This window comes from Mytilus trossulus, chromosome 2, assembly GCF_036588685.1.
Source record: "Mytilus trossulus isolate FHL-02 chromosome 2, PNRI_Mtr1.1.1.hap1, whole genome shotgun sequence".
Taxonomy (NCBI): domain Eukaryota; kingdom Metazoa; phylum Mollusca; class Bivalvia; order Mytilida; family Mytilidae; genus Mytilus; species Mytilus trossulus.
Genome location: NC_086374.1, coordinates 3748669 through 3762090, shown reverse-complemented (window position 1 = coordinate 3762090; position 13422 = coordinate 3748669). Strand labels below are relative to the sequence as shown.

The window sequence follows — 13422 nt, the reverse complement described above, 5'->3', positions numbered from 1 at the left end:
AAAAGTTCATGCATGACAAAATGTGTGCCATTCAAAAGAGAAAACCAACAGCATGATTTATACTACAAACAATAAGTGATCCAAGAATGCCAACACTTGTTCTTTCCAATGTTATTTCCTGCTTACTTTTATATCTTTGCATGAAATATGTTTACATTCAATATATACCATCTGATGAGTCACTATCATCCTCAACTATTCTTCTTCTTTTCTTCTTCACTCTTACAATTTCAACATCATCATCAGACATTGGATCTTCAACTGTGTCAATTTCCAGGACATCCTCTAGGTCCATTCTTTCTTTCTCAATAACATCACTGAAAGGCTTTGATTGTTTAAATTCTCCATCAATATGATGAGAAGATTTTATCAGCACTGCATCTTCATCTTCAAGGTCACTTGACAGCTAGAAGTGAGGATATATTTATTAATAAGTTAATAAAACTTCAGAAATAGACAATCTGATGGACACTGCTAATCTATTCACAGTTGTAGATACATGACCTAGAGGACAGGGTCTCTAACTAGTTGTTGAACTAATATGAACTGATAGTATTAATGCAACTTTATTGAAAATACCACTGATCTATCACAAGAAGTTCCTATCAAACTCAGTGATCAAACTTAACTTAAGAAGAAAACTAAACATTGAATAACTTATTAATTGAAAATTGCTGGAGTAGGGGTCTCAAAATAGTTGATATAGGCATAGGGAAGGACGATCACATACAGTATTACTTACATCTTGATGATTATCATTGTACTGGTCCCCTCCAATCAGATCTGGTAATGGTGAACTGGGTTCTATATACTCAACATCATAACTATCTGGTACACTTTCCTTCACCACAAATTTCTTTATTTTTATATTTTGACCTGATCTATTTAGCTTCACTTGGTTAGAAATAGTTTTTCTTGACAATGGGGTTGAAGAATCAGGAAGATTATCAACCTCTGGCAACAAAATAGCAGTTTCTTGATCTTCAAATGGTTTAGATTTTCTAGATTTGTATTCTTGGTTTTTCAAATCCAAATGAGTTTTACTTTTGTCACCAATATCATCTTCTATTAAAGTAAAGTCATCTGAGAAATTCAATCTATCCTGACGTATTATTTCATCTTCCTCGTCTGACATTTCTGTGTCAGCAATGTTGTCTCTCAATAATCTTTCAAAATTGTTTTGTTTTATTGGTACTATGACATCTGTATCACTATCCTCAAGGTTCTCTTTATTTTGACTTTGCAACTCTGGTTTTTGGCTTGACATTTGTTTCCCGACATTTAGTTTCACATCTTTGGCTTTCTTAGGCTTTTTAGGAGAAAATGTAAAGGTAGGAGAAATCTTCTGAGCTTTAGGAATGTTTGCTTGTGATTTCGGTGTATTACTTTTGGTAGGTGTTAATTCTGTATTTTTCTGGTCTGTTTGAGGACTGTGAGGACTCTTAATTATTTTTCTATAAGGACTCTTTGTAACATTTCTATAAGGACTGGTAATTTCTAAGTTTTTTGGTGAACTGCAGGTTGTATGCACTTGATTAATACTCTCTGATGTAAGAATTTGATCTTTGATTCTATCACTTGTTTCATTATTTCTTTCTTTTTGTTTATCACATTCTTCTGATGCTGACTCACTGCAGGTGTTATTTTGTAGGTTTAAGCTTTTCCTCTTTCTAGCAAGTCCTCTTACTGTTCTTTTTCCTTTGACAGTTTTCACTTTTTCAGGACTTAAGATATCTTTATCTTGGTCTGACAAAGGTTTTTGTGACTTATTTGCTTGATCTATCAATTCCTTGTCAATAGAACTTGTATTCTGTAAAGATTCAGATTGCAGTGTGAAAGGTTCATTTTCCTTTTTATCAATGGTTTCTACTTGTTTAGCACCAATTCTGTCTTCAAACTGATCAGTATTGTTAATATTTTCTATTTCTTGGGTACCTTGATTCTTTTTCAAAAGATTTTGACTTGCTGGTTCACCAATCAAGGTTAGTACTTCTGATGGTTCTAAGTCCAAACAAATAATTCCCTCTTGATTCTGAGGTAAGGATTGAGAATAATTGCTCTGTATCTCAGAATCCATCATAAAGATATCCTCCGGAGAACAATGTTCTGTAGTCTCTGACTTATCTTTAGCTGTTCTGTGTACTTCTGACTCTTGACATGCCAACTGTCTTTCTTCAGATCTTCTCTTCTTCTCAACAGAATTTCTTATATTGAGAGATTTCTGTGACACTAGGGTTGGTGGCAATGTATCATCTGTATCTAGGTTTAAATATCCTGGTTGACTTTCTTTTTCTTTTACTCTGACCTCACTTCTATTTTCATGTTCAGCATGTTCACATTCCAAAGGAGTGCCGTCTTGTTTTGAATCTGTTGTGACTTTTTCGTTATTACTGTAACTGTTTTCTGCAGACTTTTTCTCAAGGCTAACTTTACCTTCCAAAGTTTCTTCATTACAGGTCTGTGTTCCTGATAAGACTATAGGTGTTCCCATCAAATGGTCATGTATATGTGGTTGGCTTATTATTTCAACATCAGAATCAGGAAACATTTCTTGCGTCATCCCTATTTTTACTTGACTTTTTCTGGTTGAACTCCTTCTTTTTTGACTCGCTGAGCTACTTGATTGTGATTGGTGTTTTCCAGATTTGATTGTATGGTTAGATAAACTCATCATTGAATCAGATTCTGTTGCTGGAATCATTTCAACACTGCTTACAATTTCTACTTCATCTGAATTTGACTTTATCTCAGGTTTTTTTATAATATGACTTTTTATGTTATCTTGGTGTACAAATTCTTCGCTTTCAGCTATTCTTGTTTTAGAGTTTCCTGAAGGATTGAAATTATCTCCCTTTTCTGGAGGAAGAAGTATAGAAACACTTTCTTGTGATGTTGTGTCACTTAAAACATCTACATTTTTCAATTGTGATTGGCAATTATTTGACCCAGGTGTCTCCTCCACAACAGATTGTATTTCTATAGGACAGTTAGAAGTACTACTATCTTGACTTCTTACTTTCCTGGATCTTAATTTACTCCTACTCTTCCTCACTAGAACATCAGAGTCTAGGATTTCATTTACAGTTGATACAGTTGACTGACTGCTTATTTCTGCTGATTCATTGCTTTCTGTAACATTGAGATTTTGGATCATATTTTTTTTCTGCTTTTGCTTTGTTGATTCTTTTTCATTATTCCGTCTCTGATCTTCACTCTGTATCACATTATTTTGTGAGCTTTGATTTTGACGTGGTTGTAAACTTTCAGCAGATTCAGGATCAGTTTGATCTTCCATTATAATATCATCAACACTTTCTGGTACAACCTGGACTTCCATTGTTTCTGTCTCATCAATCTGTATTCCATCAATGTTTTCTTGTGTATTCTCAACATAAATATTGCTATTATTTGTTGGAACACTTTCATCTGCATTTTCTGATAAATTTTGCACAAGCTGTGACCTATTTGGTGACAAATCTTTATTTTTTCTAACCTTTCTATCCTTTGTAAGATTCTGACTTTTAATCTGATAATGATGTCTACTTTCATCCACTATTACATTTTCCTGAGGTTCAGGAATTTGCTGTGTTGGATCTTCCTGAAATTCAGGATTCCCCTGTGTTGGACCTTTCTGAGGTTTGGGAACTCCCGGTGTTGAATCTTTCTGACATTCTAGCATCCCCTGTGTTGGATCTTCCTGAGGTTTAGGAATCTTCCCAGTTAAATCTTTTTTATTTTCTATAATACAACTATTTGTTTCCTGTGACATAACATCTGGAAAAGACAAACATTTTATACCTGATTCCTATACATAGATAGAATTGATTAAGATAATAATGAAAAAAATCAACAACTCTTATGTTATTTGCACAAGAACATATGTGAGATTTATTTATGCATCCTAATTCTTTAAAATGTCAAAAATAGCATTGATACCTTTCTAATTTTAGGTATTTTCTTGAAAAAATAAAGTGGGAATAACTACTTTACCTCGATATTGTGCTTAATAAATGCACAGGGATGCAGAATGTTTTTTTTCCTAAAGGGAATACTGTAAATTCAGAAATTATTGTGAGGTTTTTATTATTGCGAAAAATGCGACAGAGTTGTAAACGCAATAATTTAAACTCGCATTTTGAAATGTTTTATACAAATTAAACAGGATTTTTCTCAAAATCTTAATAATTAAAATCGCATTTAGGTCTAAAATTACAAAATCGCAATAATAAATGCACGCAATAATTTCTGAATTTACAGTGGCCAAAATCTTTGCCTGCACACAAGTTTTTATTCAAGTTCTTTTTTTAAAAATTGTACCAGTACATTAAAAAGTGTTCAATTTATTTAAAACAGTACAGATAATTAGCCTCTTTAAAAAAGAATAATGAAAAGTAAAAATGAAATACCTTGAGATGGCAGTTCAAATTCCTCTTGACTTGGATGAATGTCAAGGTCATCTGTACTGGTGCTGCCATCAGATTCGTTACCTGAAAAAGAAAACTAATATATGTCAATGTTATATCTACTGATTCTACTCAGGCTTATCTGTACATGTACAATATACAATTTATTTTTATTTGATCTAAACATGCGCAATATAGAAATTATTTCAATATCAAATGTACATTTATTCATTTATTTAACTCAAATGACCAAAGTATGGTATCCTTAAAATATCAAATTCTCTCAGTACAATGAAATGGAAATAGAGCATTATGGCTGCACTATTTTCTTAGTTTGGACATACAGGTCAAAAGATAACATCTTGAAAAACATTTGTGAAAATTTCAGGCAATGAACAGCTGATGTAAAGTTGTGTTTAACCTGTTCACTACAAAATGTATAAGGAGTTACTGGCAAAATATTTCTACCAGTCTTTGTTAATTTCATCTTATTATGCTGGTCAGCCACAGATTTTTTCATCACAATTAGTATCTCTGAAACAGATGTATTATTTAATTTTGTAACTTACTATATCATTATAGGTCATTGTTAAAGAATGTACTTATACCTGCAATTGTTCACAGCTTTGTCCTCAATTCGTAATGAATGGTTGTGTGTGTCATTTGCAATCGAAGTACATCATCTTATTTGATAATGTGTAAAGATAACATATAATTTATAACATGTAGTATATTTATATAGTGTCTAAAAATAGCAACAATCAACATTCAATCTATCTAAATAAACTGATGCAGTTACTAAATTAAATTATATAAGTGCCTAAGAATGTAACTTTAACACACTAATGAGTGTTATAAAATTAGTTGTTACATTTTATATTATTCACGCAATATTTCGCTAAACAAATTAGCTTCATCGGGCGTGTGCATCTATCTAGGTGAAATCGGATGCATGACAAAAAAAATCTTTGTAGCTTTGTGTAAAAGTTTAACGTATTGATTGATGGGGTATATAAAACATATTTAACATGTATAATATTTATATATTAAGTAGCTATAGTTCATTACCTTTTTCCTCCCATACAAAAGGAATCTTAGTTTTCTTAGCCATGGTTTGCTGTTTATTTTGCTTTATCAATTGACTTGATGCAGACAAATTCTGGTTGCCATTCTGAACATTTTTCCCTCTGGTCTCCTTTGGAAGCAGTCTACCTTTGTTTTTATCCATTACCATGGGCACAGACCTTCTCGTCTGACGAGGGGTTCCACTTATTTCTATATTATTGGATGCAAATGATACAGATTTTCTTTCCTTCAATGAAATCTGAACGTTTGACGTATCTGGAATTAAATCTTCTGACGATGTTTTGTTAGAATCCTCCTTCCAGCTCTTTTGTTGTAAAACATCTTGAGTGCATGTCAACAAATCTTCATCCTCTGCTGAATTTATTGTCTCAATTAATTTTTTCATATTCTTTTTATTAATTTCTTCCTCCTGTTTTTCCTTCTTTAATTTATTTGATAATCTTCTTCCTTTTTTGCTTTTTCCTAAAAGTGTAGAATCGTCAAAACTACCTGGAATTACACTCAACTCACTATCAGTTTTATCTGAGATCAGGCTGTTAACTTCCTGTAGATTTTGTACAAGTGTTGTATTTTCAATATTACTCTGTTTCCTTCCATTGTGTTTTTCAGTGTCTTCCATTAGGCTACGTTGATCAGCTGAATTAGTTTCTATTGTGATTTTATCTATTGTATGTATTTGCTGGTCATCACTAATTTCAACAGATTCTTTCTGTTTTATATTTGTAGTATTCCCACTCATAAAATCTAGTTTCCCTTTCATTTTATCTTTTTGTTGTTTCTTGACATGTTTACTTTTCTTGGATTCTGGAATAACAGGTGTTTTCTGACTGGATTTGAATTCAAATGGATCAATGATAGCCTCTTTCTCAACAGAAACATTATTTTGGTGAGTTGATATAGAGGTAGAGTTTTCTGAAGGGGAAACTTTCTTTATTACAAGCACACCCTTTTTCTGACAAACTGAGGTGGTTTGAGTTGAAGGCTTCGATTTGAAAATTCTTCTCTTTTGTGAAGCTAAAGGTCTGAATCCTAAATTGTTAAAATCTGTAGCATCTGTTTCAATTGTGTCACACCTATTATTTCCGTCTTCTGATTGGATGACAGAGATTCCATTTACTTCTGCTCTATTTTCCTCAGAGAAATTTTCCTTATCCCCTTTCATACTATTGTTCTTATCAGTCCTTTTCTCACTCAATACAATAATATCTTCTAATACAGGATTTGCTTCATTTACACCCCCCTCAATTTCAATAGGAACATCAATGTCCATTCCGTGAACTAATTTCTCCTCCCCGTTGCCACTATTTTGGCTAACAGGATTATCTGTTAGCCATGAATTAACCTTAGACTTTATTTGGATATCACTTGCTTTATCCCTCTGCCTTTTATATGTTTTATCTGCATTTGAATTATTTTTCTGTCTTTTATATGTTTTATCTGTAAACAGTTGTCTTTCCTTAAGTTGGAAATCTGGAGATGCCTGATCTTGACTTGCATCAGTCAGGTTGTTTGTTTTAACTGTTAAAGCAGAATCATTTGTAAATTCTCTTTCTTTTCCTGTCTCAACTCTTTCATGACTAATTTGATTGTCATTTAAGCAGTTATTGTTAGTACTGTTAATATGTTTAGAGCTGTTATCCTCCATTTTTAATTGAGAACCTTGTTTTACCTTTAATTTGTCCCTTTGATGTCTTAATAAATGCACAGGTGTTACAGGTGAATCATTAAAATTATATAGATCACTTTTGCTTGTTGGACTAAGACTGTCTTTGTCTTGACTATCAACATTATAATTTATTCTTTTTGGACTCCTTAAACTGTAACCCCTTGCTACTTTCTGCTTTTCATCATTTTTCAATTCAGTAATATCTTTTGGTAGGACATTTTGTTTGACTATTTTCACATTATTTTTTCTCAATTCATGTTTTAACTGTTTTGTTGATGTTTCCAGATTCTTAGTTCTTTCATCAGAATGACTACTTTCAGCGCCACATGACCCCTGGTCAAGATACTTTAATAAATCACACTGATCTTCAATGGCCAAACTCTTGCTGCTTGATTCTGGAATTGTCTTTTCATTTTCAGGAATATTGAGAGACTTTCGCCTCTTGCTTTGCCTGCAATTCTGTTTAGCCTCTGTTCTCTGCAAAAGATCAAACACATATGAATTTGTATGTTGTGTAAAAATGGTATAAATGTTTAACTATGAGTACAGAGCAAAACAACAGTCAAAAGTTGCCAACTCTTAAACTTTTTTGAAATGTTTTAAGGACTGATGATACATGACTGATGGAAGCTTCATAACAAAACATTTCTTTAAACAAAAGTATGGAGCATCAAGTTTGTTGGCATCCTGATATATAAAGCTGTACAGAAATGGTTTATACTGTCATACACTGACAGATAGTTATCATTATGTCTCATTCTGTAATCAAGTTAAAAAATGTTCCAATATATATACCTTAGGTGATTCTACAATTATTTTCCTCTTAGTGCCCCTTGCTGCTTTACATGGTAATGGCTCTGGTGTACATGGAGTCAGGTTCATAGATGGATGACCTCTTGGAGGAGAAACTACAAAAAGATAAACAACATTTAAAGGATTGCATAAAAAGTTCTATTCTGACAGTTGGTCTTTAGGCCTAAATATACACTTGCAAACACAAAATTAAAAAGCAGATTATTTCAAAAACACTATCTTTATCATTTACAACTGAAATATAAATATTAACACCTCAAATAGGCTGAAAGTATTTTTTGTGTGAAATTTGAAATAACTAATGGATTTTACTGAAATTTAAGTCTAGGAAACATATAGCAAAGTGTTAGTCATACTATTATTCAAGTTAAATATTAGATTATTTTTTGTTGAAACACGGGCTTAATAATTGTTTATGGTATTGAAAAACAATGGAATTTTCATTGAATATAGTAGAAAAGTGAAACTGATACTTATCATGATTATGACATCATAAAGAGAAAACTAATCCTTAAACTTTGAAATATAGACATAGTTTCTATCTAGTCATTGTTTGACTATCAATTGAAAATTTAATTCAAATTTTAACCAGTCTTGCCTGAAAAATATAATAGAATTTTACATAAATCCAAACTTTTTCTTCAGATTCTATTTCTTGACCTTGAAGAGACTTCTGTCAAAGTTTCATAACTTCCCATGAAATTTTATTTTCAACAAGAATGTGTCCATTGTACATGGATGCCAGGCTATAATTTTCTATGTTCAGTGGACCCTGAAATTAAGCCAAAAATGTAATTTGGCATTTAAATTAGAAAAGATCATGTTATAGTAAACATGTGTACTAAGTTGCAACTTAATCAAAAACTACCTTAACTAAAAACTCTGAAGTGGGACAAACAGATGGATAAACAAACTGACAGACGCACAGACCAGAAAACATAATGCACCTCTACTTTATAAGTGGGGCATAAAAATTAATCCCAGACTGTTATGTTACCTGCAATAAGATAAGTACATTCTTTAAATCATAAATAACAAAAATTAAACAAAAAAATATTTTCTATTTTGTATCAAACATTATCTCTTAATAGTAAAACTGGCATGATTCTTAAATTCAACGAGTATTGAAAAAATTATTGATGTCTAAAAACTGTAACACAACACTTTATTTAAATGAAAACTGCACAAAACAAACCTCCAAAAAACATGAAAAATGAAAAAAAATAATTTTAAGTTTGCTTGGGATAATGAGGTCTTTTGGTCATAAAAAAACTTCTGACCAGGTTTCGTGGAATTTATTTGACAAATTTAATGATATTTAGAAAACTTTGACTACAGACTGACCCTAAATGTTGATGTCTCTTACAATGTTAAGACAGAATGTAGGATCAAAATGTTTAGCTTAAGCAAAATATGTTGCAGGCTGGACAACAACTTACAAATAGCACCTGTGTCTTCTTGGAAAGCTTGGATCAAGCTTCTCACACCCTCCACCATACTGTTTAACTGTGGTCGTTCATTTAAGCTCCTGGAAAAAATCAACTATCTATTTTTATCAAGAAATGTAATTTTTTGACATAATAACAAAATTGAAATCTTATTCTGAAAATTAGTCTCCTGAAAGGGAGGTCATATCTCAAACAAAAAGTATTTTCAATTATATTGTCTTCAACAGTTGGTTGTCAAGATCTTTTCTTGACTCCATCTCACCACTGAAATCTAAGTGATAGCACATCTCTGTAAAGGTTTCAACATTAACCCCTTCTGGTCAATAGGAAATTCTAGTGAGGAGAAAAAAATTGTCAGTAATATTTGATTAAACTTTTCAATTTATTCAATAAAATACCATCATTTGACTTCAGTTTTCTAACAATACAATACAAGTTAATTTAAATCTGATTGATTATACCAGATACATCTTTTATGTTTTGTTCTATTTCTCAATTACCTTTTAGTGATAGGAGCTTTACATAGTGGACAAGGTACTGATCTCTTCTTTTCTAAAAACTCTAAAATACAAAATCTGCAAAACAATAATGATAATTATTTAAAAGAAAGAATAAATTTATTCTTTTGTTAAATTCAACATGCTTTCCCTTTGAAATTTTCTGCCAGTTTTTTCCTCTCAATATTATATTCCAAGATTTAGTTTAAATATTATCATGTTTTATTATGTTTTTTGTATTTTATAACCCCACCATACTGTATTTGGCTGTCCTAAGTCAGGAGTCTGTAGTTAAGTGGTTGTCATTGGTTCATGTATGTCATACATGATTTTTTTTTCTTTCGAAAACTGTTTTGTTATAAATTAGTTACTTTTCTCAATTGATTTTTTTTAAATGTACATTGTTCAGTATGAAGCCTTTTATAGCCGACTATACAGTATGATATTAAGAAGAAATGAGTCTATGTGTAATTCATTTTGTATAATTTCTGAAATACATGTTAAGACTTAATAAATGCTTGATAGCACTGAGGTGGGTAAAGATTGTTTTATTTGTACATTATCAATTTTTAAATTAAACATTATTGATTGACTGGTGTTCTCTTTATGTCTAAAAGGAAATGTAAGACACTCACAAGTGCAGAAATTTACACATAAAACTACTTACAGATCCCTAAAAAATATGTTGCAAGGGTTTCTAGTGTGCAGAGAGCCTTATAATATCTCTCCACAAAGCATTCTTTATTCTGACAAGACATGTACATGACTTTATAATTTTACTATTTTGACTATGTCTGCCCCCAAAACAAAGTGTCGTCCCACTTTAGCTATAGAGACTCTAAGCAGTCAAGCATCATCAGTAATTAAAGAACCTTAGTGAGCACGCTCACATACCCCACGTCCCCACATTGTCATTGGAGAAATTAAATAAGTGTAAGAAAAAAAAATTGTATAAGAAAAATTCATTTCCTGCCAATATGCACATCTAAATAGTATGCCCTTATTATCTACAAAATTTCATGAAATTCTGTTGTGTGGTTTCAGAGGAGTTGAAATGACAAACTGTTGCCGAAGAACATTGAAGCAAATAAGTTCAAAGGGACGTAACTCCTAGAAAAAAAATTGAATCACAATTTCCCATCGATATGCACAACTACATAGTATGTCCTCATTATCTGAAAAGGTTTCGTGAAATTCTGCTGTGTGGTTTCAGAGGAGTTGGGATGACAAACTGTTGCAGTAGTACATTGAAGTAAACAAGTTCAAAGGGGTGTAACTCCTAGAAAAAAAATTGAATCGCAATTTCCGGTCGATATGCACAACTACATAGTATGTCCTTTTTATCTGAAAAGGTTTCGTGAAATTCTGTTGTGTGGTTTGAGAGGAGTTGCGATGACAAACTGTTGCAGTAGTACATTAAAGTAAATAAGTTCAAAGGGGCGTAACTCCTAGAAAAAAAATTATATCGCAATTTCCCGTCGATATGCACAACTACATAGTATGTCCTTATTATCTGAAAAGGTTTCTTGAAATTCTGTTGTGTGGTTTGAGAGGAGTTGCGATGACAAACTGTTGCAGTAGTACATTAAAGTAAATAAGTTCAAAGGGGCGTAACTCCTAGAAAAAAAATTATATCGCAATTTCCCGTCGATATGCACAACTACATAGTATGTCCTTATTATCTGAAAAGGTTTCTTGAAATTCTGTTGTGTGGTTTGAGAGGAGTTGCGATGACAAACTGTTGCAGTAGTACATTAAAGTAAATAAGTTCAAAGGACAAAGGGGCGTAACTCCTAGAAAAAATTGAATCGAAATTTCCCGTCGATATGCACAACTACATAGTATGTCCTTATTATCTGAAAAGGTTTCGTGAAATTCTGTTGTGTGGTTTGAGAGGAGTTGCGATGACAAACTGTTGCAGTAGTACATTAAAGTAAATAAGTTCAAAGGGGCGTAACTCCTAGAAAAAAAATTGAATCGCAATTTCCCGTCGATATGCACAACTACATAGTATGTCCTTATTATCTGAAAAGGTTTCGTGAAATTCTGTTGTGTGGTTTGAGAGGAGTTGCGATGACAAACTCTAGCAGTAGTACATTAAAGTAAATAAGTTCAAAGGGGCGTAACTCCTAGAAAAAAAATTGAATCGCAATTTCCCGTCGATATGCACAACTACATAGTATGTCCTTATTATCTGAAAAGGTTTCGTGAAATTCTGTTGTGTGGTTTGAGAGGAGTTGCGATGACAAGAAACAGGACTGACGGACGGACGGACTGACAGACGGGTCAAAAACATTATACCCTCCGCAACTCGTTGCGTGGGGTATAATTACCTTTACTTGCAGAATATGCTTCCCCACTTTGCCAAGACTATAGCCATAGAGAGGGCAAACACCTTTTAATGGATATTGTATTATTTAAAGGTATGTACATAAACATGGTCACCTACCTGCAGAATGGATGGTCACAATTTGTTGACACTGGATTATTCAAGAGTTCAAGACTGAAAAAGAAAAAAACAGACATGTATAACACCATATGTCCAAAACAAATATAAGAGCAATAGATATGCCATGAAAACAAAACTTGCAATGATTATACAATTAGTCGTAATGGATATGACAATGAGACAACAACCCAACATCCAAATCAAGGCATGTTTCTCGTTTCTCGTTTTGTTTATATAGATTAGACCGTTGGTTTTCCCGTTTGAATGGTTTTACACTAGTAATTTTGGGGCCCTTTATAGCTTGTTGTTTGGTGTGAGCCAAGGCTCCGTGTTGAAGGCCGTACTTTAACCTATAATGGTTTAATTTTTAAATTGTTATTTGGATGGAGAGTTGTCTCATTGGCACTCACACCACATCTTCCTATATCTATTATCTGGGATACAAGTCTGCCAATATTACTTGAACATCAATAGAAGTCAATTTTAACATTAAGCAATTTCTTTTTTTGGGGGTTCCAAAATGTTCTTGAGCATGTTGAGATATTCTCCCACATGTATGTGTTAACACAATTTTTCCGTATTCTTGATTTATTGATCAGTCAAGGGTCTAACTTGAATAAGTTATTAGAGAAAAATAACATGCATGCGTTATTACAGACACTTTTATGAGTTGTCTACTCTTTTTCCCTTAATCTGTATTAACATATGTTTGTTATCAGTTAAATATATATCATAAATATTTTATCTTTTGTGGGCACTTGGGAATTCTTGAAACTTTGTGCAGTAGATAAATTTATCTATATATATTTAAATATATGTTGAATAAATATAATTTAATAAAAAATACATGTTAATATACCGTTACACTTGGAATGTACAAAGTTGGAATCTTTGTCACAGTTTTTAATTAATATTTTTTATTCATGTTCTGCAAACACTTATCAGAAACGCAATAAACTTGTCAAAGGAGAAGTAAACTTTTACCATGCATGACTTGAAAGGAAGTACTTTATTGATTTTAGCCCACTAAAGAAGGTTAAAATGTGGAAACCATGTAGAT

General features: G+C 32.2%; 1 protein-coding gene across 1 annotated transcript in view; it reads right to left on the bottom strand.

Moving 5' to 3' along the window:
- Positions 1 to 13422, bottom strand: part of LOC134708661 (breast cancer type 1 susceptibility protein homolog) — a 29087-nt gene that overhangs the window by 13382 nt on the left and 2283 nt on the right. The window contains exons 2-9 of the mRNA XM_063569308.1: positions 12363 to 12416; positions 9917 to 9991; positions 9408 to 9496; positions 7951 to 8063; positions 5472 to 7632; positions 4407 to 4487; positions 743 to 3774; positions 169 to 406 (exon numbers count right to left, since the gene is read on the bottom strand). Of these exons, the coding sequence (XP_063425378.1) occupies positions 169 to 406; positions 743 to 3774; positions 4407 to 4487; positions 5472 to 7632; positions 7951 to 8063; positions 9408 to 9496; positions 9917 to 9991; positions 12363 to 12416 (5843 nt within the window). The remainder of the gene's footprint in view (positions 1 to 168; positions 407 to 742; positions 3775 to 4406; positions 4488 to 5471; positions 7633 to 7950; positions 8064 to 9407; positions 9497 to 9916; positions 9992 to 12362; positions 12417 to 13422) is intronic.